The sequence below is a fragment of the Lepidochelys kempii genome, chromosome 10 (assembly GCF_965140285.1).
Source record: "Lepidochelys kempii isolate rLepKem1 chromosome 10, rLepKem1.hap1, whole genome shotgun sequence".
Lineage (NCBI taxonomy): Eukaryota > Metazoa > Chordata > Testudines > Cheloniidae > Lepidochelys > Lepidochelys kempii.
This window is the reverse complement of record NC_136389.1, coordinates 5313238-5340612: the sequence shown is the minus strand read 5'-3', so window position 1 is coordinate 5340612 and position 27375 is coordinate 5313238. Positions and strand designations below refer to the sequence as shown.

Here is a 27375-nt window from a genome sequence, read left to right as displayed (position 1 = left end):
CTAAGGCTGGGACACAATCGCTTGGAAACCTGGCCAGGTGACACTTCTTCAGGGCATTCCCCTGCCTAAACTCACAACTACCCAGTGCTTTCATTGTTTCCTACTTAGGTGGTCTTAATTATCAGTGGGAACCTGAGCTTCCTCAACTGGTTAACCATCGTGCCCAGCATTGCCTGTTTTGATGACACCTGCTTGGGATTCCTGTTCACTTCTAAAGAGGGATGTGTGAAGGACCAAGTGTTGAAGATACAAGCCAAACAGGCAGCAGGACAGAGGCTTCCTTTGAGATACGGTAGGTCATTCCCGTGAGGAATAAAACCGTATCTATCTACCTTATCTCTTTTATTCCCAGCTCAGCCACTGGCCTGTTGGGTGAACTTGGGCAAGTCCCTTCACCGTTCTGTGCCTCAGTTTCTCCACCTGTAAAATAGGGATAATGATACTGACCTCCCTTTGGAAAGGGCTTTACATGAGCTAGGTCTTACTATTATGTGTGCAGGGGAAAGGAAGTATCTTTGTGTGACAATTCCCTCTTGGGATCATCCACAGTGAAGGGCCTCTGGATCTTAAAACTTAAGCCTCTGCTACTTACCCTAAAGAACCGTTCGCTCAGAGGCAGGAGCTGACTGATAGACTTCCATCCTCCAGCTACATAGGGGGAATGCTTATATGGTGTTAGTGCAGGTTATATTTGCTTATAGGAAAATAAGCCTCTAAAGCTAAAATTCTGATATCTTTGCTCCTGGTGGGTGGCACCTTGTTCCACTGACTTTAGTGAGAGTATTTTAAGGTACTACTCAGCATGAGGAAAAGCATCAGATGTATCAAAGTAAGCAATACATAGGTTGAAAACTTGCCTCCATTGAAGTCAGTAACCACACTCCCATTGATGTCCATGGGACCAGAATTTCAGTGGTATTTTTTTAATGTTTAAACGTGGAAAACGTTTTTCACATGTATCACACTTGCAATTTTGCAGCATTTGCCACTGACACAATGGACATAATAACTCTGTCCAGTTGTCTTTAGACTATTCGGGAGTCGTCATTGTTCTAACATAAGCAGAATGTTTTGATTGTGGAATTAAATCAGTAATTTAATGTGGTGCCAAACAAAAAAAAAAAAAAGGAGTGGGAGGGCATAAAATCCTCTCTCGCAAATTTTAAGGAGCGGGGCTATCGGACTTTGTCAAGAATGCTGGGCTTGTTCGAGCATCAAGAACTTGGCTGTCAAATTGCCCTGGGCATATAGTTTGGCCTACGGGTATAGCATGAAAAAGTAAACAGAAGTTTTGTTAATATGAATAAAAAAGGAGCAATGAAGCATGTTGCTAATGTACACTGCTAAGATTTAAAAAAATAAAATCCTATCCCCAAAGAGAACTGACAGCACAGAGAGAAGGGGGATTTACTTACATGGGGCTGGGTAACAGATGTAGAGCTGTTTCTAGTATTTGTATAAACAATATGTAAGCAACAAATTGAACATAATATCAACATCAGTTACAGATGCTAGTTTTTAAATATACCAAACATCCATCGGAAAGACAAAAACATGTTTACAAAATAAAATGCCTGACTATAGTTCTTTCGGAGGAAGCCGGATCCACCTCAGATTATGCCATTTATTAAACAGAAGTGTTTAGTTTCAGTAATGCTAATTAAATTTCATTACACTTTCTATGTATTTATTAAAAGCGGCAAAGAGTCCTGTGGCACCTTATAGACTAACAGACATATTGGCGCATAAGCTTTCATGAGGGTGAACACCCACTTCGTCGGATGCATGTGTTTGTTTAGTCTGGGAATATTTTTGCATGCATCCGACGAAGTGGGCATTCACCCACGAAAGCTCATGCTCCAATACGTCTGTTAGTCTGTAAGGTGCCACAGGACTCTTTGCCGCTTTTACAGATCCAGACTAACACGGCTACCCCTCTGATACTATGTATTTATTTTAAATACTTTACTAGAAGAAATCTCTTTAGTTGCAGCATTTCAATGCCAAGTAGTTTTCTGGCAGGGCTGGTAAATCCAGTGATCGGAGTGATGCTAGAGATCTCCTGTTGAGCTGTGTTTTTCAGTCACTCTGAGTAAACCTATGCCTGACTTGTTGGAGAAGAAACAGAATAATTGTTCTTCAATTTACCAATCTGTGAATCATTTTGAGAATGAGAGAGATCCTCTTGTGACTCAGCTTCCCAAATTTACTCCAAGAAATTCTCTGACAGGTCCCCACAGACGGCCAGTTAAGGGTTACTTAGAAGAACCTCCCATACTTGCTATAAACTTGGGTTCAGTCCCAGCTTAAATCCATCCCTGTTCCAGAAAGCACTCATGCACGTGCTGAATAACAATGGATTGCTGAGTCGGTGCCTTGGACAGGAGGGCCATGTAGCAAAAGTCCTAGAGGACCATTAATCCCAAGAGTCAGAAGAATGGAGGGTGTGGCATTTTATGCCCCTTTTGTTCGTGTGAAAGTTTTTGTAAAAGAGCCTGTCACATGGGACCAGATACTCAAGGCACCAACTCCTGTTGATTTCAGTGAGACGTAGGTGCCTAAGTACCTCTAAGGATCTGCGCCTTGGTGTCTGAGGGCCTGATCCAAGTCTCACTGAAGTCAATGGCAAGATTCCCATTGATGGGCTGCAAAGCAGACTCTGCACCTCTTCCGCCAGTTTCACTCCTTTCTGTTGCCATTCTCCACATGTATTTAACTGTAACTGCAGTTAAAGGTCAGATTGGTGCAACTCGGAGGGCATGGTTATGATGTACACAGTGCTGTAGGTGTCCATGATGCTTTATAGCCATGCAAGAAGTGATGACCTGTGGCCCCAACGAGCGGACTGTCAAAGGGCCAGATCCTGCAAACCCTCACTCACCCAGTTAGTGGCAGACGAATCCAAGAAGCAGGGATATGCAGAATCAGGCCCATGTTTAGACATCATCCAGACAAATGGTGACCTGGGGAGCACCGACATTCACAATAAACTTTGCAGTCATTGGTGTTCGTATCTGATTATTTTTTTTCCTTACAGGCTAGAAGTCCCAGGCCATCTGATCACAGAGGCAGCCCGGCTGCGATGCAGGGGGCTGGGGTAGATAACCCACCCGAATCAAGTGATTCTCCAAAAATATTCCCAGACTAAGCAATTATTCATACTATATGAGAGGTTTAAATAACCATCCCGCTCCTGCAGAGATAGGAGGAAAGCTACATGCATTTGCTTTGAGTCTTCTCCTTTGACTGTCCACATTAAATTAAAAACAATCATAAGCACAAAAAACCCTTTAGAGGCTGCCTTAGCTTATTTGTCTGATTGTGATAACGTTAGATTCTCAGTAGACTGAAAAACCGCATTTTATCCAGTACAACACCAGTCTCATTTGCAAGGTCCTTCCTGCAAGCCATTTCCCAAAGCACTTCCCAATGTAAAATAATGGAACTTGAAATAATAAGTGGTAGCCAAAGGAAAGAGAAGTGTACAGAGGCACTAGCCAGGAAAGAGATGAGAATCAAAGAGAGGAGTTGTGGCAGTGGCAGGAAGATGCAGAAAAGCAAATTCCAGTGGTAAGAGCTTCAGAGGAGTGGTCTCTCTTCCACCAGCAGTGAGGAAGGACAAAGAAACGGCTGGTGTTAGGATCCATGATGAGGAATAGAGAGAGTTTAAAATCAGCTGGAGAGAGTCAATGGAAAGTCTTAATAACAAGGAGGGCAATTCTGAACAATGTCTAAATGCCTGCTGTGGTTTTTTTTGCTACACTAAAACTGTTATTACTCTAACATTTTAGACATTTTTCTTTTCAGCCCCTTCTCAGACTATTTAGAGAAAGGCAGATCTTTGGAGAGAGATTACATGGCCTACCAGTGAGGATTTGTTTGATTACGTATAAGAATTCATCCACTTTAGCTTGAAAGGGAGCTGACACCAACTGTTAGCAGCCCTCTGAAATTGCCTGTCAGGTGACATGAAAGGATTGTAGGGGAAAAAAAGTCTTCTCAGAAGCAGGGTCTGAACTGATCATGAGGAACTTCAGACGGTGAAGTCACTTCCTTTCTGGTTCTGTTTGTGTTCTAACCAGGCTGCTACGTCCGCAAAGCGGTGAACGTCTCATTTGGACTCCTGATCACCTATCTCAGTATACCTGTCGTTCTCAACCTGCTTAATTCCGGACAAGTCATGAACACCTCATTCAACCCGCTCAGGATAGTAAACACATACGGCGCTTTTGGAAGGTACTAATCATTTGAATAGACCCACAGCACACCTATTCTGTTCTATTCTCCTATCAACATCATGAAATATAGTCAATTAGCCAGTCTTTGTGTCTTATAATCATTATTTTTTAATCCTTCTGGTAGTTGATAGGTTCAGAGTAGCTGTTCATTGGGGATGGGGGGGAAAGGGAGTGCTTGAAAAGGATCACAAAATCCTCTCCTACTGTATTATAATTTATTTGACTATAGTTTTGCTTTAAATTTATAACTGTTCTTATGGGGCACAATATATTAGATATAAAAACATTCTGATAATATGAATAGAAAGTAGAGAGTCATATGGGTCATATTTAGAGTGATTTTTTTTCTCTGTATCGTGTGTGTGTTCGTGTTCCTTCCTTCTTCCCTCCCTCTAGCTGGGAAAATCTCCTCCGTGAACCTGCCTTGCCTTTCTGCTCTGGCAGAAGAAAAGTCATAAGGATGCCCTGAAAAAGAGCCTTCTGCGTGATAGCATGCAGGGTTCTGCATTAGGCCGTTGGGCCACGTTATTGTGGCCAGACTAGCTATCTCTGCAAGTATCCACACAGGCTAAATACTTACCACTGCTTTCAACCGCATAGAACTTGTTCCTCTAGCTATCAGTTGGAAACTGGCTGGTTTTGCAGTAACACCAGTGGGGTAGGGAAGGAGAAGACCCTCAATATAGCATGTGCAATCCTTTGCTGTTGCTTTGGTATTCCGACAACACGGAGGGGCCGATTGATAACGAGGGCCCATTGTGCTAGGCTAGAGTAATAGACATTCCCTGCTTTGAAGACCTTGTAATCTGAACAGACAAGATAGAGAAAGGGGAGAGGAAAGGGGTATAAAATAGAAGCAGAGTTATTGTTTTACAAACAACATGTTAGTTCCACAGTTTTTGTGCTTGTAGCCAGCTCGGGCTGACGTGGGAGAGAGTCTGTTTAGGTTCCCGCAGCACACCCATTGTGGAATCTGAGTGCTTGCTAGTTCCTCTTGATCGGTTATTGAGCTGTTTAGAATTTAATCTGTATCTCTTGAGGACGTTGCAGGGAGGAAGTAGAACTGGAGGACCGGGAGTTCGATCATCCTACCAGTTGTGTGCGCAATTCCTACTGAAGTCAATATGAGCTGTAGACAGGCAGCTGATGGAAGGACTGGTCCCAAGCCTTTTAATCCAGTTGGAGAGTCTGAGGTAATCCTGATGAAGCTGGCCAGTCTTTCATAGTTAGACCTCTGCTTCTGCCAGTCACAGGCCCACACTGTGCTGACCATATGTTCTCTAGAGCAGGGTTTCTCAACCCGTGGGTCGGGACCCAAAACTGGGCGGCCAGAATGTTTCAAAGAGTCGCATGACAGCTCCTGTCCCACGGGATTAGCTGGGCTCATCTCCCTGCTCCAGGTACTTCAACCTCTGGGGTCCCAGCACCACTCAGATTGGGCCCAGCCATCATGATAATGGGAGTCCGGGTAGGCCAGATTTGAGTGAGTGGCACTGCAACCCCATGAGCCAGGTCACAGCTCCACTCACACAGATTTGGTCCAGTCAGGGAGGCGAGAGGTTGCAACGCCCGGGGCGGAGAGCCACGCCCAGCTAGCCCCACAGCACAGGAGTTGCAGGAGCCACTACTGTGTAGGGTGACCAGACAGCAAGTGTGAAAAATCGGGCCAGGTTTGGGGGGTAATAGGAGCCCATATAAAAAAAAGCCCCAAATATCGGGACTGCCCCATAAAATTGGGACATCTGGTCACCCTCCCACTGTGGGGTGAGTGCCGGGCAGGATCCAACTGAAACCACCCCAGGGCCTCCACCCCCAGATTATGTTCTGGGTCGTGACAGGTCATAAACATTTACAAATAGGTCTTGAGCCCAAAAAGGTTGAGAACCGCTGCTCTAGAGGCCTGAGGCAAAGGCTGGAAACGGCTCCTATTGATTTCAGTGGGTTGTGGATCGTACCTCAGAAAATAGCCAGCTGTTATCAAAGGGGCATTATAAAAAGAGGGATCTGATTGGCTGCAGAAGATTCTGGCTGAGCAGGTACCCAGTGTAACTACCCAGGTGTGTTAGGTCCTTGTTACAAAAATGTAACCTTTGTAAAAGCCATGTCACTCTGTGAGCAGTAGCGTTACGCAGCATGCCCATAGTCACACTGGGCTTTGAAATGATCTTTTACCCACCTTTCAAACAAGCCGACATTTCTGTTCAACCTCTGCAGAAAGGGAAGCTTTGAACAAACACGATAAAAAACAAACCTCCGCACTTTAAAACATAGCAGTGTTTTGTGTGACACGTGAAAGCCCTGTTTTGGAGGAGAGTTGGAGGGGGCAGGGTAGGAGTGGTGAGAACAAAATTGTATTAATCCCTGCATCTCTTAGAGTGGTGGAGCCTTGGAGTTATGGGAGTTTGTTGTATTTGGGTTCTTGTTTCTCTTTTTCCTCTTCGGTCTAAGGTTTTTGTTTCAACAGTTACCAGAACCGAAAGAGCGTGTGATGAAATGCTGCTGTAATATGTTTGTAATTCCAGCCTATGTAAACCAATAAAAAGAGGATTGCAGCTCATAATGAATATACGATTATGTGAAACTTGACATATTTTGAAGCACACAGTAGGAACCAACTCTTATTAGTAATTTGGTGTCCCTGATTTACAGTGTGTTTCTAACCATTGGGCAGCTAGCCACGGCTCATAACTCAGCCGAAGATATAGTATGGAACTTGGCTGAAGAGTCCAGAAATCTATTAAATGCAGGTAACAATTATACGTTGAGATGAATGGCAGTCCCTTAGTTGCAAGCGTCTATCACTGGAAATAAGCAAAGGGGGAGGGAATTGCTGGTCTGCGCTTTCAGTTTCTTGGGTTGGTGGCGGAAGGACCAAGAGAGGACGGAATTAGGGAACGGGGATTGGACCAGTTGGATAGATAGAATGATGCTGTTATGCAGACACCATGGCAAACAGAGTGCTCCATTGTAGAGAAGCATCACTGACAGATCTTTGAAAAAAAGCCCTTACGGAATGGATTTCAACATGGGCGTCTCGCTGTAGGCCTTCTTTTGTGGCATGGTGCTTGCGCTCTGCATTGTCCAATTGCCTTGCTGTTTGGAGGCTGGCAAATCATGAGACTTAGGTCTGTGTGTGACCTGCCATAAGGCTGGGGTGGTTTTTTATATGTCTAATTAGGTACAGCCAGCTTGTTTTCCTTTTCTGTTTCTCTTGGCTTCAATTGTGACGGCTCACACGCCGCCCTCCCCTGCTCGGCTGCTGAGCAATGGCTCCATGAGACTTCTCCTCCAGCTGAGATGGCGAAACGTTTGGGCACTTTCAGATAGTTGTTAATGGTGCCCCAGGAGTAATCTGCTAGGGGGTGCTCCAGAGGGGGTGGATTGTGTATGCCAGTTGGCTGCCACATTCTAGAGCAGACATAACCAAGTAACCTGGACGCGCTGGGCGTGTATCCTGCCCGTTGCCACAGCCGAGGCGCAGACTGGAACCCTAATGCTCCATGACCAGCAGCTCTGCTAAGTGAACCTGTAGGAAGCCAGCCCGGTAAGGGCTGTGCTGAGCTCGTCCCAGCCGGAAGCCCCTCTGCTGATCCTGCAGATGGAGTCACATGAAATTGCACTTGCAAATACCAGAGTCGGGAGGTGCCATCAGGGCATCCACACATGCAGATTACACGCATGCATTTTTGCACCTGGGTCATTATGCAAATCTGAGTTAGGATGGATCACTTTTGTGAGTGACCGAATCTCTACTGTCCCACACGAGTCGTGCGGTCACACAGCTAAGCCTTGCACACCACGGGGTGTGCTATCATTAGACTGTCAGAATGGCTGAGATAAAGGGATGTGCTGGAAACCAAGTAGGGGGAGAGGCTGATCTCGTGGTTAGGACACTGAGAGACCTGGATTGAATTCCCTGCTCTGCCTTGTGTGACCTTGGGCAAGTCTCTTAGTCTCTGTGTGCCTCAACTCCCCAGCCGTGGAATGGGGATAGTAGCACTGCCCTACATCACCAGGGCCTGGTGAGGATAAACACATTGAAGATGGTGTGGTGCTCAGGTGCTGTGGTAAAGGGGGGTCCATAGAAGTACCTTACATAGATTGGTGCTCAGCAGCTTGTCAGAATCAAAATGTTAAGCTGCTACCACACTTCACCTTAGCCGAAAAGCCAAAGGCAGGTTAAAAGAAAGTTTAGCCTAATGGGGCAGTTCCTTGCTGACTGTCAGTATTTAGCATTTGACACAGCCTGAGAAAATAACAATGCAATGATTATTTCCCCTAGCATTACTAAGGAACGAACTGAGATCATCTTCCAAGGTACATCCAGCCTGGACCCCAATGATCCCATGGCGGTTTGGGAGGAGTACGAGTTTAAATGTAAGCCTGGGGATTTGAAGAGGAGGCCGTGCCTGATAACACCATACCACTATCGTCTGGACTGGCTCATGTGGTTTGCTGCATTCCAGGTATGTACCTTATATGCACTGAGGTTTGTGTATTCTCTGGCCCAGAAAGAACAACGGAAGGCCATGAAACAAGCAACATAAAACTGCTGTACCCCTTGAGTAGACCACTACATCAACAAATGTTTGTTCTCCTGTTTGTTTCAGCTGTTGTTGTAGTTGGTGGTGGTTAAACTATAGAAATAGGCTAACACCTTGCTCTTATAATGAGACCCTTTCAGCTGAGGATCTCAAAGTAGCAATATTCCTGTGCATATAGAGTAGTTATCTCCACTTTATAGATGGGGAAACTGAGGTACATAGTGGTTGCGTGATTCTGCCAAGCTCACAGAGGGAATTAGTGGCAGAGCCAAGGATGGGACCTAGCACTTCTGTCTCTCTGTCCACTGTGCTAAACAACAGAACACGTTTAAATAACAAGACTGGATCGAGGTACCTGTTTGTGTTTTCTAATGGCTTGCAAACAGAGGGAGACTGTCCAGTTCTAATAAATAATTTGCTTGTCAACAGAGATAACATGGGCCAATTCAGTAACACAGTGGACTTGGAGTCAGAGGTACTAGGTTCTAACCACATCTCTGCCACTGACTCAGAGTGTGGGCTTGGAGAAGTCGCTTAACCTCTGTGCACCGCATTTCCCCCATCCGTACAGTGGTGATAATCATACCTGTCCACACTTGTAAAGTGCTCTGAGGAAGAGCAAAAAGCCCAATTTTACTGGTAAATTATTTTTTATTTCCATTAGATTTCATTTTGAAAATACTCTCCCTCCATTTTTGGTATTTGTGAGGGTAACATTACATCATATTTTGCCTTTTCATCCCAAAGAACCTCTAAATATTTTTACAGATAGTATGCTTACAGAGATCACTTCTCCCATCACTGAAATGCACCCACCTCTGGGGTGGAACACCCACAGCTCACAAGAACGCTTCACAGCACTTTAGGACAGTGAAGAAGGATGCTTTATTAGTTGGAACTGCAGGGGGAATTTAGGTAGGTAGAACGAGATTGCCCAGTTTGAAGCTTTGTCAGAACAAATGGTCTCTGCTCCTAGGAAAAACATGATAGGGTCTTAATTACCTGAATAGGTGAGCACTTCAGTGTTTACAAAGAATATACAGTATCTACTGTGGATTTATTGCACATTCACAGGGGAGAAAAAATATGTGAAGCCCTAGTTTGAATTTCTATTTAAAAATAGCTTTCCAGCTTGTTTCTCGCAAATTAGAATAAATTAGCAACACATGCTGCTAAAGTCACTCAATAGTTGTTTTTGTGACCAGGAGGAGAGGTACCTCCAACCAAAATATTGTGCGTCCATCCCTCAAGGAATGTATGTACATGTCAATAAAGGATCACTTTTTAAAATTAAATCGCAAAAATGAATGCGGTTGAATAGGGGTTTAAGCTCAGTGGTGAATATGGCTCAGTTTTAGATAAAAAAATGTTATTTCTCAGAAATAATAGTTGTAAAAACACTTTGAATTTATATAGATAGTGATTTCCCCCCAAAGATTTCCCAGTATGTTACAAAGGTTGGCAAGTGTCATTACGCTTTCGATAAAAATGGGGAAACTGAGGCACAAAAAGGTTACATGATTTGCCCAAGTTCACACAATGAGTCAGTGGAAGTAAGGTCTAGAACCAGGTTTTACCATCCTGAGTTACCTGCTGAAACTGGTAAATTCTAGTGCCTCCTTTCTGTCAAGCCTTTTGGACTAAATCTTGGGTTCTTCCCTCAGTTGCAACCCGGGCAATTGGTTTCCTTGGGAGTTTTGCTGATTAAGGACTTCAGAATTTGTCCAAATATTCCCCCTCCCCGCCATGTCACCTGCAAACAGATGGTTTGGTTTTTTTAGTGGGGAAACTTTCAGAATTGTTTCTCAAGCCTTTTTATTCTTTTCTTCAGTCTTATTTACATTCCCATTAAAATTTACAACAGAAGTTACAAAATCAAGGCTTGTGAGCAATTACATAACATGAACCCACTCCAGAATATTTTATTATAGACCTTTTCCTTCATCTTCTTGACACTCCTCTGTCTCCTTCTTCCCCCACCCTGCCATTTTCTGTCTTTGCGGTATTTTCATATAGGCACCTTTTAGATTCTTCAGCACTGACAATAAGCATCTCTCTCTGGCTATGGTTTTATATTTACCCCTCAAGGATTTTTGTGCTGGGATTTCATTTAATCTGCATTAGGTATGCTTCTCTCTCAGCAAGAAGACAGCACAGGTTAAAACTCAAGCCAGTGCACAGCATTAAGGAAAGATGCAGTGGGTTGAATGGAAGCTGTTGGTTGAAATCTCCTTGTATTGTGGAAGGTTTTGAAGAGAGAGAAACAGCACTGAGATGAGAGAATGGCTATTTCTTTCCAAGACAGGACTATCGCTATGGTTTTAAAATACAAAGTGTTCTCAGGTTTGAAAACAAGCAAGGATGGGGTATAGATACTAGTCCATTGTTCGCAAGCGTTGGCGGTGATGGTGTTGAATGACACTGTTACACACTAGCTAGATCTTTCAGCAGACATAGACCTGGCATGTTGAGTGACAGTGATATATATGAACAGCTTGGGGAGGAGCAGGAGAAAGAATTAAAGCAGGCCCATTTACATCTTTTCCTTTTAATTCAATAAAAGGTCCCCAAGGTGTGTCTATTATGTTGCCACACATGGGGCTACAGTTGTATTTGTGCATTCAAAGCTTATAGTCACACATGTCAATTAATTACACTTCCACTAATTAAACCTGATGATGCCCCATTGGCAGTGGGTAAATGCACCAGTGGGTAAATGCCTACTGGTCAGTGTGTGTTTGTGTCTCTCCCTTCTACACCTGATCCATGAAAGGTGTAAGTTTATTCCAACCCCCAGCTACCAAGCCTGGCTTGTTCGCTCAAACTGTGGAGACTTCTGCTTTTAGCTCTGGGGGCCCCTGATTGAGCCTCTGGTGTCAGCTAAAATGGCAGCTGTCACACATCCATCGATTTTCCCAGTATCACGTAGCTGGGAGCAGAACCCTGGAGTCTCCGCTGTCGCCATGAGGCCATATTTGCTCCTCACCGATTTTGCAATATCACTTCCACTCTCTGGTCTGATCTCTGAGTGCATTAAAGTGCCCCGTGGAAGATGCTGGTAACTGCCCAGAGTTTTCCATTTCAGTTGCTACTGCAACTCCTTAGACCTGACTAGAATTTTCCAGCTGAGTTGCAGTGTTCTGAGGCGGAGTTGCAGTGTTCCAACTGGGCTGACACTCTGTAGAAGCTGAGTCATGGTCCACCTTCCCCAGCAATCCCATTCTGCATTTCTGCTACCCCTGTTGGTTGCTTCCACGATACCCCTTCTGCCACTCTGTATTATGGGAAGAAAGTGGGCTGTCAGTGGAAAAAATGGTCTGAATGAAGTGGGTTCAGAGTCTGCTTAGAAAAGACATTGACAAAACGGGTAGAAAGAAAGAGAAAAAAAAACATATCCAGCAAAGAAACAGGGTGAAAAATGGAGAAGGAGCAGGGTGAAAAATATCATAATAAATAATGTAAATGCAGCGGCAAACATTTTCAGATATGGCTGCCCAGAATTAGGCACCTGAATACATAGAGTTAGGTCATTAAATCAGTCGTCTGATTTTTCAAAGGCACTGAACACCCACAGCAAAGTTGGCTATAAGAAACTCCAGGCTCAGAACTGGGGACTGTAGACTCTGAGGTAAACACTGCTTCCTTATGGCCACTAGGGGCCTCGGCAGGGCTGCCACCAAAAACTACCAAGAGGCTAAGACCTGGAGAAGAAGATTTCCTGGACAGACGTCAGGATATGCTTCTACGGGCACAAGGTTCTGAAGATTCAGAGCAGGCTGCACAGCGGGGACAGGAGGCCAGCGAAGAAATTTGGCATCATGTGACCTCCAGAAGAAGAAAGGGGAACATCCATGTACCAGCAACGCAGATACAGGTAAGTAACTGTTTTCATGTTCTCTCCACAGGTACCAGTGCGGAGAGTGGACCAGATGATACGTCGAGGGAAGGGAGCAGAAGGAGACTCCGCCAGTTGGAAGGCATGAGATGCACTGTCCTAGGGTTGGGGGTTCCACGACCACCACTCCCAAGAGAAGGAGGCGGGTGGTGGTGGTCGGGGACTCTCTCCTCAGGGGGACTGAGTCATCTATCTGCTGCCCCGACTGGGAAAACTGAGAAGTCTGCTGCTTGCCAGGAGCTAAGATTCGCGATGTGACGGAGAGACTGTTGAGACTCATCAAGCCCTCGGATCGCTACCCCTTCCTGCTTCTCCACGTGGGCACCAATGATACTGCCAAGAATCACCTTGAGCGGATCACTGCGGACTATGTGGCTCTGGGCAGAAGGATAAAGGAGTTTGAGGCGCAAGTGGTGTTCTCATCCATCCTCCCCATGGAAGGAAAAGGCCTGGGTAGAGACCGTCGAATCGTGGAAGTCAACAAATGGCTACGCAGGTGGTGTCAGAGAGAAGGCTTTGGATTCTTTGACCATGGGATGGTGTTCCAAGAAGGAGGAGTGCTGGGCAGAGACGGGCTCCACCTTACGAAGAGAGGGAAGAGCATCTTTGCGAGCAGGCTGGCTAACCTAGTGAGGAGGGCTTTAAACTAGGTTGACCGGGGGAAGGAGACCAAAGCCCTGAGGTAAGTGGGGAAGTGGGATACGGGGAGGAAGCACAAGCAGGAGCGCGTGAGAGGGGAGGGCTCCTGGCTCATACTGAGAAAGAGGGGTGATCAGCGGGTTATCTCAAGTGCCTATACACAAATGCAAAGCCTGGGAAACAAGCAGGGAGAACTGGAAGTCCTGGCAAAGTCAAGGAATTATGATGTGATTGGAATAACAGAGACTTGGTGGGATAACTCCCATGACTGGAGTACTGTCATGGACGGATATAAGCTGTTCAGGAAGGACAGGCAGGGCAGAAAAGGTGGGGGAGTTGCACTGTATGTAAGAGAGCAGTATGACTGCTCAGAGCTCCGGTATGAAACTGCAGAAAAACCTGAGAGTCTCTGGATTAAGTTTAGAAGTGTGAGCACCAAGGGTGATGTCGTGGTGGGAGTCTGCTGTCGACCACTGGACCAGGGGGATGAGGTGGACGAGGCTTTCTTCCGGCAACTCGCAGAAGCTACTAGATCACACGCCCTGGTTCTCATGGGAGACTTCAATCACCCTGATATCTGCTGGGAGAGCAATACAGCGGTGCACAGACAATCCAGGAAATTTTTGGAAAGTGTAGGGGACAATTTCCTGGTGCAAGTGCTGGAGGAACCAACTAGGGGCAGAGCTCTTCTTGACCTGCTGCTCACAAACCGGGAAGAATTAGTAGGGGAAGCAAAAGTGGATGGGAACCTGGGAGGCAGTGACCATGAGATGGTCGAGTTCAGGATCCTGACACAAGGAGGAAAGGAAAGCAGCAGAATATGGACCCTGGACTTCAGAAAAGCAGACCTTGACTCCCTCAGGGAACTGATGGACAAGATCCCCTTGGAAAATAACATGAGGGGGAAAGGAGTCCAGGAGAGCTGGCTGTATTTTAAAGAATCCTTATTGACGTTACTGGGGTAAACCATCCCGATGTGTAGAAAGAATAGTAAATATGGCAGGCGGCCAACTTGGCTTAACAGTGAAATCCTTGCTGATCTTAAACACAAAAAAGAAGCTTACAAGAAGTGGAAGATTGGACAAATGACCAGGGATGAGTATAAAAATATTGCTCGGGCATGCAGGAGTGAAATCAGGAAGGCCAAATCACACCTGGAGTTGCAGCTAGCAAGAGATGTTAAGAGTAACAAGAAGGGTTTCTTCAGGTATGTTGGCAACAAGAAGAAAGTCAAGGATAGTGTGGGCCCCTTACTGAATGAGGGAGGCAACCTAGTGACAGAGGATATGGAAAAAGCTAATGTACTCAATGCTTTTTTTGCCTCTGTCTTCACGAACAAGGTCAGCTCCCAGACTACTGCACTGGGCAGCACAGCATGGGGAGGAGGTGACCAGCCCTCTGTGGAGAAAGAAGTGGTTCGGGACTATTTAGAAAAGCTGGACATGCACAAGTCCATGGGGCCGGATGCGTTGCATCCGAGAGTGCTAAAGGAGTTGGCGGATGTGATTGCAGAGCCATTGTCCATTATCTTTGAAAACTCATGGCGATCCGGGAAAGTCCCGGACGACTGGAAAAAGACTAATGTAGTGCTCATCTTTAAAAAAGGGAAGAAGGAGGATCCTGGGAACTAAAGGCCAGTCAGCCTCACCTCAGTCCCTGGAAAAATCATGGAGCAGGTCCTCAAGGAATCAATTCTGAAGCACTTAGAGGAGAGGAAAGTGATCAGGAACAGTCAGCATGGATTCACCAAGGGCAAGTCATGCCTGACTAATCTAATTGCCTTCTGTGACGAGATAACTGGTTCTGTGGATGAAGGGAAAGCAGTGGACGTGTTGTTCCTTGACTTTAGCAAAGCTTTTGACACTGTCTCCCACAGTATTCTTGTCAACAAGTTAAAGAAGTATGGGCTGGATGAATGCACTATAAGGTGGGTAGAAAATTGGCTAGATTGTCGGGCTCAACGGGTAGTGATCAATGGCTCCATGTCTAGTTGGCAGCCAGTATCAAGCGGAGTGCCCCAAGGGTCGGTCCTGGGGCCGGTTTTGTTCAATATCTTCATTAATGATCTGGAGGATGGTGTGGATTGCACCCTCAGCAAGTTTGCAGACGACACTAAACTGGGAGGAGTGTTAGATATGCTGGAGGGTAGGGATAGGATACAGAGGGACCTAGACAAATTGGAGGATTGGGCCAAAAGAAATCTGATGAGGTTCAATAAGGATAAGTGCAGGGTCCTGCACTTAGGACGGAAGAACCCAATGCACCGCTACAGACTAGGGACCAAATGGCTAGGCAGCAGTTCTGCAGAAAAGGACCTAGGGGTTACAGTGGACGAGAAGCTGGATATGAGTCAACAGTGTGCCCTTGTAGCCAAGAAGGCCAATGGCATTTTGGGATATATAAGTAGGGGCATTGCCAGCAGATCGAGGGACGTGATCGTTCCCCTCTATTCGACATTGGTGAGGCCTCATCTGGAGTACTGTGTCCAGTTTTGGCCCCCATACTACAAGAAGGATGTGGAAAAATTGGAGAGAGTCCAGCGGAGGGCAACAAAAATGATTAGGGGACTGGAACACATGACTTACGAGGAGAGGCTGAGGGAACTGGGATTGTTTAGTCTACAGAAGAGAAGAATGAGGGGAGATTTGATAGCTGCTTTCAACTACCTGAAAGGTGGTTCCAAAGAGGATGGATCTAGACTATTCTCAGTGGTAGCGGATGACAGGACAAGGAGTAATGGTCTCAAGTTGCAGTGGGGGAGATTTAGGTTGGATATTAGGAAAATCTTTTTCACTAGGAGGGTGGTGAAACACTGGAATGCGTTACCTAGGGAGGTGGTGGAATTTCCTTCCTTAGAAGTTTTTAAGGTCAGGCTTAACAAAGCCCTGGCTGGGATGATTTAATTGGGGATCGGTCCTGCTTTGAGCAGGGGGTTGGACTAGATGACCTCCTGAGGTCCCTTCCAACCCATATTCTATGATTCTATGGAGGAAGTCCCACCCTAAGGGGCATGAGAGACAGACCTTTGTGATTCTTTAATTGGCTGGTACTCTCCATATAAACCCAGAAGCCATTTCTGGGACTTGCTTGGGCAATGCAGATCTCTGGTGTGCTTCTGCCGCAGACCCTTCGTTGCTGTGACTTGCCTGAATCCTGGACTCTCAGCCTTGGCTTCTGACCCTGATCTTGGTTTACTGTTGTTGGCTTAGAATCATTGGTGACTTTGGGGAAAGACCCTAGCCCAGCCCGACCCCTATTCTTGCCTCACACTCTCAATCTGGGAACAGACTCTGATTCTGTGGTTTTGACCTGGCCTGGCCCTGGGCTGATCTTTGACTCTTCCGTCCGGATGTCGAGCAGCTCACCCCTTTCCTACAGGCTTCCCATGATGTAGCCCTGACACTGACTCTAAGTTCCCTGCTCAGAACAAATGAAGTTTCTGGCAGCACCTCTGAAAATTAGACCACTTATGCCTGGACTATACTGAAATGTTATAGTGGCATAATTATGTTAGGGGTTTGAAAAAAACTGTATCCCGGACAGATGTTGCTATGCCAACATAACCTCCAGTGTAGACACAGCTATGTTGGCAGAAGAGGGCTTCTGAGGACATAGCTAACTTCGTTCAGGGAGGTGGTGTTTCTACACCACCAGAAAAAACCAGTCTGTTGCCATAGGTTGCATCTACACTTCAAGCTTTGCCAACATACCAAAGCTAGTATAGTCATCGTACTGTTGACATACCCTTATTTAAGTACCTAACTGGAATTAAGAGCCTAACCTTAAGCAACTATGTTTAAAAATAATTGGCATTATATATACCATGTACAGAGCACCCACTTGTCCCAGCCTACCTGTTGGAAGGATGAGTATTTTTCTGTCTTTAATACAGATCACTTTAGCCAGGAAAAGGCTGGTTTTTGTTGCTGTTGTTTTTTAATTGAATCACCCTGGGTAGATAGCTTGGGGAGCAGGAGGGATGAGAAACCAGGGAGGTTAAATTCCAGGAAAAAGGTTTGGGAATTCAAACTGGTTTTGCCCCAAAATAGTTAAGGGGGTTCATAAAACCAGGCTTCTCCTGTCTCTGGATTACAGTTTATTTCTTTTACTTTTTTCCAGTTTTCCCAGGCTGCCCGATGACTTTTGGAGCAGCAGGCCTCAGAGCTTTGCAGTTTATTGAAGGTGGTCAATTAAGGAACTGACATATCCAACTCCTGACAAGCTGCAGAAAAGCTAGTAGGGCTTGGGGAAAAAAATTTACCATCCCTTTGTGCTGCTTGTGACAGGTTCCTCTTTGCACCTCATCACGTTTGACATATGACGCCTTCTTTCACTTGGGGCTTCCTGAGAAACTTTCCACTGTGGAGCATAACTACAGGATTTGCACTAGGGAAACACAGGCATGTTGACAGAAGTAGGCCCAAAGCCTGTCATGGCTGACATGGGCCTTCACTTGTCACATGTTTGAATAGCTGGCATATCCGAAACTTTAGAAGCTCAGGGATTTTGTTCTGGAGCTTCTAACTCTGAAGTGCAATTTATTAGTTGACTGCCACTTAATTACTGTCCTGGTCCCGCTTTAATTGCATGTAATATAATGTGACATTACTTTCCAGGAAATTGCTTTTATGATCTTAATTTTATTATCTAAATACAATATCCCTTTTCATTTGGTTTCTAAATCTCTTCCTTGTTTTGAATGTCTCAGCATCCCATGGGTGCTGTAGCTCTGAATTAATGTCCTTCATTTAGTGTTAGGAGGGACATAACCAATCCAGTAACATGTCTGTGTCGCTTCTTCCTGTCTGCAGAAGAGAAAATCAACTACAATACGCCAGAGGCATTGACATGTAGACATCAGTGAGCTTTTCTTTTTAATTTATGTCTTAGCAGCTGCTTAGAATGGGATTCCCTTTGTACCATCTTCCCAGCTGATAACATGGTCATGAGTATGTATAATATGAGTTATGTGAGACTCAACATATGTCTCAAGAATATTTTGGGCCTGAATCCCACAAGCACTTATGCACGTAGGAGTAGTTTTACTCATATGAGCAGTGCCAATGACTTCATTGGAGCTACTCTCAGGAGGAAAGCTACTCATGTGCATAAGTGCTTGCAGCATCCTGTTCTTGATCAGCTGAGGAAAGGATATTGCAACAGTGCAATAATTTCTAGGCCACCATGTGACTTAACAAGAATCTGAGTCTGGTTCTGGCTGGAATTTCCATGGAGATGCTAGGGAGGAAGTGAAGGGGTAGGTTTACTCATCCAGAAGGAGCCAAGTACAATCCCAGTTCCTGCATTCAGAGAGGGCAAGGAGTACTCAAGCCAACCACCAGCTGTAACCCTAGCCTTCCAAAAGAGGGAAGGGTAAGGCCATGCAATGTGCCTTCATAGAACTAGTCACTCATGGTGGTGGGAGAACACGTTTCCCCCTCTTTTGTCTTGGCCAAAGGCAATATGGTGAAGGCTGATCAGTGTGGTCATATTAGTAAATGAATAGATGCTCACTAATAATGAGAGCTTTGTTTCGGAACTGGACAGGATGATATGTCTTTTTGGTCTAAGTAGCCGATGTTTGTGCTTCCATTGTGTAGAATTGTCCTGACTGGTCAGAACCTCAACTGGTATAAATTGGCCTAGCTCCACTGAAGTCAACTTAAGCCAAGATCTGGCCCAATATAATTCCATGTATATTATTTAGAGAGGTCACTTCTAAATGGAAAGAACAAATTGATACTTCAGTGTGTGTATGCACATAAAAAGGGTGTGCATTATTAAATTAAGCTGTGTTGTGACATTATGGTACAAAAGACCTCAAACTCAGTGTTTTGGCCCCTTTTATGGTGGATTCAGCATTGTTAACAAATGGCAACCAGGCAGCAAGATCCCATGTATAGTTTGTGTTTCAAAATGGGTCAGTGTTTCTAGTACTAGAGCATCCTAGACTTTACAAAATCCAGTTGTCCACCATAAGGACATTAGCTTTTTGCTGATGGGCACCAATGGAAAGTCCTAGCTGTTCTTAATAAAGAAAAATCAAAGATGACAGTTTGGTTGGTGAGTTGGGTTGGGTTTGTTGGTTTTTTACTATGACATGAAGAAAATTTATTCTATTCAGAGTGTCAGCTTTTCAGAGCAGGAGCTATTGGTTTGGATAATTCTGAGCACACTGTTGGTGCTATCAAATAATGAATAGTCGTAACAAAGCGATTGCTATATTGATACTGGTTTTCAAAGCCCAGTATCTTGTTCAAAGTATAATGTAACGTGTCCAAAAATATCTGAATACTGGGACAGTCTGTGACCTACTGCATATGGTTAAGTGTTCCAGCCACCCTCACTTGTATGGACAGCAGTGGTGGGAATTGTGCCCACTCATCTTATAGAGTGTTAGTGGGCTAAAATGGGGTCCTGTGTAGGATCTGATGTGCAGTGATGCACTTCGTACAAATCTGAAGTTTGGGGAGTTTGATTTTGGATAAGCTGCCAAAAACCGGAGGCAACACCATTGGTACGATTGGCATTTGTTTCTCATTTCTCCACGCCTCTGCCTTTATATTTCTTAGGGCTTGTCTACATGGCAAGTTATTGTGTGGTGAGCCAGGGTGCGAATCTGCAACGCACCAGCTTGCTGCACAATGATGTCCTGTCCTGGAGTGCACTTTTTGGCGTACAACTTCTTGAAAGTATGGTAGTGTCAGTGTGGGACATTACTGCACAACAAGCTGGTGCTCTGTAGGCTCACACCCTTCCTTGCTGCACAGTAACTTGCCAGTTAGACAACCCCTTAGGTACACGACCCTTGTGAATTTGATCCTTTTCTATAAGACCTCCTTACTTCAAGTAGGGTTTCCTATAGTGACACATTATCATGAATAAGCTGACAGACCTGAAAGGGCAGAGAGAAAGTAATGTTACCTTGTGGATCAGACCGGATCTGGGAACAATAGGAAGGATAGTCATGTGCCCAAGGCAAAGGACTGAGAGTCAGGAGTACTAGATTTTATTACTCTGTGGCCTTCGCCAAGTCACTTAACCTTTCTTTGCTTCAGTTTTGTAATGGTATTATGGCGATAATGCATGCTGGGGATGAGGGTTAACTGATATTTGCAAGTGTCTTTAAGATGGAAGGTGCTAAAGAAAGGCATAGTACTTTTATTAGTTAGGCTTCCTTGTCCATAATTCAACATTTAGCATTCCAGTTGATATCACAAATGCCTTTAACACTTAAGGTTCTAGGAACTCCATCACAGCAGTGATGGGAGCCATATAAATGCCTAGATAGATAAAAGCATCCAGGATCATGAAGTTATCTTTTTACCCCCCTACTTACAAAAAAGTGGATATATTCTGATCCATGATCGCAAAAAATGCCCCCTTAAGACAGAAACCTTAAAATTCCAACCACCTTTGTCCCTTTATCATCTTTTAACACACACAATCCAATGGGGGGAATGTGCGGAGCTTGCCAACTATGCAAAATAATAATGCTGAGCTCCCATGCCAAATTTCCAGCTGTTTCCACATGTGCAGCTCATACTTACTTCCTCCAGTGCATCTGTGCCAGGACAAAGATTCAATAAAATGCCACGTTAATCCACAGTGCTTTTTTATTAAATGACCAATTAAAGCTAGAGGGAAAGGGTTCTTGTTCTCATGATTGCAGTTGGGAACATGCCCCCTGTAGTTCTGTGTGGGGCTTTTTATTTTTTTTTTTTCAATGTTTATACTCATTTGTTATCTCTTCAGTGTCTCATTGCTGCTGACGACTCCACTGGGTTTCCCACAGCCTTTCTTCTATCTTAATCTATTTTTAATATTTTAAAGTACTTAGGTCCTTTTCAATGCACATTTAATATATTAGAAGCAAAAAGTGCTATTTGAATGCACTGTTAAGGTTACCTGGTTAAACATCATAAAAGTCAGGTCATAGACAGTTAAGCTTCATGCCATTATTGTGAGTTATTTGTATTACAGAAGCACCAAAATGCACCCCCTCTCCCCGTGAGATTAGGCCCTATTGTGTTAGCCGCAGTGCAGAATCACAGTGACAGGCAGTCCATGCCCCCCAAAGAGCTTAAACAGACAAGGCAGAAAAGGGAAGGAGTGAGTTGTCTGGTCTGTAGCCAGTCTGGGCACAGAACCCATGGCTTCTGACTCCTAGCCCAGGGCCCTATCTGGCTAGGCCACACTACCTCCCCGACATTATACACAGGGCCAGATTTTCAGAAGCACCAAGCTCTGAAGCTCATGTTGACTTCAGCTGGAGTTGTGGGTGCTCAGCAGCTCTGAAAATCAGGTGTATATTGTGGTATATCTGGGTCTACATTTAATAGGTTGACTTGTATGGACTGGGATCCAGGAGACGAGGTTTCTATTCCCAGCCCAGCCATTGGCCTGCCTCTCAGACCAAATCACCTTGACTATGTTTCCCCTCCTTTGCCACCATATCACTTTACAGTTTAATGAGTTCAGCAGCGCAGTCGTTAGTGACGTGAGGCTTCTGCACGTTCCAGCCAGCAGCGGCACACGGGATCTAGGCTTTTCGTGCTGCGGAGGGCGTGTTCAGTGGAAATTTCTCCCAGCCGACTTGACTGGGGCCAGGGATGTGGTGGAAATTTCAAAAGAGAAGCATGCTTCACGATCCACACGCCTTTCCTGGGGAGCACGGGGTGGTTAATTACTGTGTCAGAAACCAAATTGGCCAAGGATCCTGTTCCAGTGTTGCCACCTTTCTCATGAGCTTCCGGATATTTGATGTCTTTCGTAAAGCCCCAGCGCGTGGAGTCCAGTGCTTACGTGAGAATTTCAGCTTTCATTTAAAAAAAAAAAAATCCTAACTTTCTAGCCCTAACAGCTGTGGAGAAAAGCTTGAACGCTAAAGGTTCAAAACCCAGCAGGCAAGTAAACAGAACCCAGCACTGATTAATTTTTAAAAGCTCACGATTTTTAAGCCAATCTCAGGATTTTGGGAATCTGACTCCTGTCCGAATGCTTTGGGTTGGTACTACAGCTGTTCTCCTAGTTAAGCTGTGCCTCGTGAGAGGTCCTCGCCCCCTGTGTCTGACCCAAGAGTCTGCAGTTTCTTCCTCCGTCAGTGCTTAGAATTGTTTCCACACAAAGGAGATCTCTCAGGCTTAGGCTGCTGTGGTTTCTCGCTGAGAAGCCACCCTCTGAAAATCAGGCCCCTTTAAGGTGTCTCCAGCTGGGCACTGAGCAACTGAGCCACCCAAAATTGCTAGTCGCTGTTGAAAACCTTGGCCTAAAATCTTTACATGAGGCCTGAAGCCTTAGGCCGTTGGCAGAGAAGTTGCTAGGTTTGCCAGCTCCGGCGATGCTCTTGTGAGCCTCGCAAGATTTGGGTTAAAGTCTCATGTGATTTTGGGTTCCTGGCTTCAAGAATCACTAATTCAACTTGCCTGCCATCTCCCATAACTTTCAGTTGGGGCTGAAACCCCCATGGCCATGTCATTCCCTACAGGCTTTGCATGCAGAATGGAGACTGCACCTAACCTCTCACTGTTTTCCGTCAGACGGACACCAGAGGCTGCCCCCCAGGGAAGTGGCCCCTTCCTCTGCCCTGCAGTTAAATTGGCTGGACACTAGGAGACAGAGAAAAGTGGAAGAGCAGAAGACAGCCTGAGGAGGAGCAAGGAGCTAATGAGGGGATTGCAGTGGGACATGGTGGGGCAGGACTGGAGGTACATGAGGGGGTAATAGGGAGGCTGAGTGGGCGCAGTGGGCTATCTGAGAGTACAGCAGGGAGACTGAGTGGGCGCGGTGGGCTATCTGGGGGGTACAGGAGGGAGGCTGAGTGGGTGCAGTGAGTTATCGGCAGGGTACAAGAGGGAGGCTGAATGGGTGCAGTGGGCTATCTGGGGGTACAGGAAGGAGGCTGAGTGGGTGCAGTGGGCTATTTGGGGGCACAGGAGGGAGGCTGAGTGGGCACAGTGGGCTATCGGGGGGTACAGGAGTCTGACAGACAAAGGGCACAAGACCCAGGGGGTGCCAGGGAATGGGCGAGGCAGTGGGAAATGTCAGGTGTTAGTCTATGGGGAATGTAGGCGGTGGGGCTGGGGACGGGAGACTGGAAGCATGTGGCGGGGGAGTGTGAGTAGGGGAAGAGAGTAGGTGTGCGGGGTTGGAGACAAGGAGAAAGGTTAATAATAAGGGAGCAGGATGGATGCAGGGGGAGGGGGTAGAATCGCTGCTCCCCCATGGCAGGTGTTACAAGCAGGTAAGGAGAGTTTATACCCAAGCAGCCAACAGAGAGACCCATGTTTGTGCATTTCAGGTTTTAAAAACGACCTGATGGTATTATTTATTAAATTCTTGTGGTTTGCTCATGGCTTTTGAACACTGGGGGTTGGTAATAGTGTTTGAGCCGGCCGATCAGGTGAAATTATATGTGTGCAAGATAAAATCAGAGATGTGAGGGGGGGTGACGTTTTTCTGAAAACTTGTCTGTGTAAAATACTGTGGTTTTCCCCTCAGCAGAGATGAGCGTGGGACAAAAACCCAAAAGGATCTGCTGCTGTTTGAACAGCCTGCCATCCATATTTGGTTTGTTCCAGCCACTCAGTTCTTTCTGTGTTTCCCATAGCAATGGAAATAACAAACTTTGCAATTATAGAAGATTTGCAGAGTAACCTTGCATTTTATTGATGCTCTGTGTTAATCACAGTCTTGCAGGTACGGCTGCTGGGTTTAGCTTTCCCACAGTGTCCCCTACTGCTTGCTTAAAACATCCATTTGGATACACGTGTATAAAAGTCTTTTTTTGGAACAATAAAGCTTCTAAAACCACGGGTAGGTGAAATGCTCTTTATAGAGATGTGCTGGATATCTATATTAAAAACACAAGCTGCGTTAATTCAGAGGAGGAAATAAATAGAGAGGGTCAAATTCTGCCACTTGCAGATTGCAGTGGGTGGGTGCAACACCCTTGAAATCAGTGAGCCAAATTCAGTGATCATTTAAATAAGGATGTAAATTGTACATTGGTCAGCAAATGGGTGTAAATTAAAGAGAATAAGACGTGACATGAAAGAGGTGTGCAAAATGAGTGTTTCAGAGAAGGTACAGCAGGCAGGTGCTCCTGTTTTCCCTCTCTCCTAATACCAGAGTAAGGCAGCAGCCAAATAAATCAAAAAAGCAACACATTTAAAAATGATAAAATAAATTTGTTTTTTCACATGGCATGCCATTAACCTGTGGAACTCACTGCTACCAGATATGACTGAAACTGTGATTTTAGGAGTTGAAAAAGAATTTTATATTTATATAAATAGTAACATCTCCAGCTATATGAGACAGGATGTGACTTGTAATAGATGGAAACCTTCATGAATCCAGGCAAAAGCCAATCACTAGCTGATGGGGGTTAGGAAGAAACTTCTCCATGGGTAGGTTATTCCATAATTGCTGTTTCAAGGATTTTTCCACTTTTGTCTGAAGTATCTGGCTCGGGATTCTGTCTGAGACAGGCTGAACCACCTGGGCCAAATCAGTCTGGTGATTCCTGCAGTATGTCCCTACATGAAAACCTCTTGAGTAGTTGCTTTTCCTGCTCTGTACCCACTCCCTCCCACTTCGGTGTGTAAGTCACACTCATTTTGCATGCCCACTGAGAGGCAAATGGAGTACAACCATGGTAGCGGTAAGGGGCACGTAGCAAGGAAAGCAAATAACAGGTCGGTTAAAGACGAAGCTTCCAACACAAGCTCTCTACCGTGCTCTGTACCAGCCCCTCCACTTCCAGAGGAAATTCAGCACTCGTGGGCACAAACTGTGGGGCAGGTCACAGAATAGGCCAGATTCTATTTCTACTCCTAATCTGGTGTAATTTCATTGAATCCAGCGGAGGTACCTCTGCTATCATGGCAGTGTGCTTTAAAGCAGAATAGGATCCAGTGACTTCAGTGTGGCTCCTTACATCAGGGCTGAAATTGGTCCCCACCTGTTTTTCCACTAGGTCACCCCTTCAGATCCAGCTTAGCAGCAGCTGAAAGCCATCGACAGCTGAAGTCTGTTTGGTAGCCAGTGTGTGATGAGTTGATGGGTCTCGTGCCAGTTTCTGGTGGACCTCAGAGGAGCCTCCACAACGATTAGCACCCTCATTGTGGATATCTTGCTAATGAGACTGAACCGCCCTTACCTTGGGGATAAGTCTTGCCAGGACAGTGCTGCTGTTCCCTGTTGGGAACCCTAGAAAGGGTTTGACGGGGCGGGGGGTCCTGTATAGGTGCCAGTCTCTGTGCTTTTCCTGATCTGTGGATGCATAGAAGGCTTTGTTCTCCAGGTCTGTAAAGCTGGCGTTTTCAGTATGCAATGACATTTCCCACAGGTGCATGACTAGGCTAATGAAATCCGGACTCTTCTTACTAGAAGGACACAACGGGAAATAACAAGGGCATTCCAGGCTGAGTAAACGCTCCTGCGTTTGTCCTCTGTTTTGTGGATATCGTAATGTCTGGAGCAGGAAGTCCTGAGTGCATCTTTGTTACTGCAGAGAGCCAACAGGATCTCTACTAACAGAGGAGTACAACTAGGTCTTGCTGCCTCTCCAAAGAATGTGTTCTCCATGGGCCAGGGCACCAGGTTGGGAGTCAGGAGACCCAGGTTTTACCTTGGCTTTGTCACTGACTCCTGGATGACATTGGCAAGTCACTGCATGTCTCTGCCTCAGTTTTCCTATATGTGAAATGGGAATGATGATGCTTACCCACCCACCCCCTTTATAAAGCAATTTGAGATCTTCAGCTAAGTGATGTTCGAGTGTGAAGTATGATCATAATAAAAGCAGGGGTGGGCAAAGAGGAGGCAGGCATGTTACTGCTTGGTCTCTGAAATCCGTAAGTACTTACGGGTCTGTTGTCTGGTTGTCTGTTAGTAGCTTTGGTGCGGCTATAGAGGCAGCATTTCCAATGAGAAGGCAGGTGCTTTTGTCACCATCAAAAACTAGAATTTGTAACTGTGATATCTTTGCATTTTCCTGACACTGCTGCATGCTTTTGTGCTATGAGAAGGCAACTGTAACCCTTTTAGATATAACGCCCCAATTTAAGTGTCACTTAACTCTGAATCTAGTTCTTGCCCCTATAATCTTCTTGCCCCCATAGTTTTTAATGAGACAGGATGTTCTCTCTTTTCTTTTTGCAAAATTTTCTTAAGGTGTTTTCTGCTTCCTGCCGACATAGAGGAAGTATTCAATATACATTTCCCTTGGAGAGTTTGCGTAGACCCATCTAGATGCGCTGAATTTGTTAATACATGCTGGGTGAAGCTGTCCAATGTTTACCCCACACATATGTTTGAAATTACAGCTGGCCCTAGAGATTACATATGATGTGCCAAGCACACATCCTCTCCTTCCAGACTCACTTCTTGTGCAAAGGCACAAATTCTAAACCACCATGTTAAAGGTGGGAGAAAAGGGAGAGAGAGAAAACCACTCTTCAGAATGAACCTTCCTCTCGAGTCTCTGAGGGCAGTGGATGCTGTCTTCTTATTTATATTCTACAGTCCTCCTATACCTTGTGTCCTGCAATGCAACACGGCTGTGGAACAGCGTCAGGTGTTGGTTTTGTAGCTATATGTGACACAGAGACATGGCGCAGCACTCTCCCTTAACTTTTTCTACCAGAGATGCACCCTCCAGACAACACGTTCAAATAAGCCCCCTGTAGACAGGGCTGCCCGGGTGGCATTTAAGAATCCATGGTTTCAGAAAGGGGATGGAGATAGCCCCAGTGTTCTAGCCAACATTCCCATCTGTCACACAGGTTCTAGTGTCCAAGACGAGGTATAAGCTATAATGCATTTAACTACAAAATTCTTAGGCTGCCATTTGTGCTTTGAAGTCCCTTGAGCACAATATAAGACCACCATGATTCATGCTGTTACTTGTGGCAGCCAGTAAGGTGCTGCAGATCTTCACAAAGCAGCAGTACCATGCTGGGCCTGTATTGCAACATGCAAGGAATCACTTCTAGGCGAGGTGAGTTTAGTGCAAGGCTTACTGGTTTAGCTCAGAAAGAAAGCTCTGCTTTTG

General features: G+C 45.4%; 1 protein-coding gene across 2 annotated transcripts in view; it reads left to right on the top strand.

Moving 5' to 3' along the window:
- LMF1 (lipase maturation factor 1) overlaps positions 1-27375 on the top strand; it is a 349536-nt gene that overhangs the window by 297604 nt on the left and 24557 nt on the right. For both annotated transcript variants that reach the window (XM_073361771.2, XM_073361772.2), the window contains 3 exons: positions 109-292; positions 4083-4236; positions 8521-8704. In XM_073361771.2, the coding sequence (XP_073217872.1) occupies positions 109-292; positions 4083-4236; positions 8521-8704 (522 nt within the window). The remainder of the gene's footprint in view (positions 1-108; positions 293-4082; positions 4237-8520; positions 8705-27375) is intronic.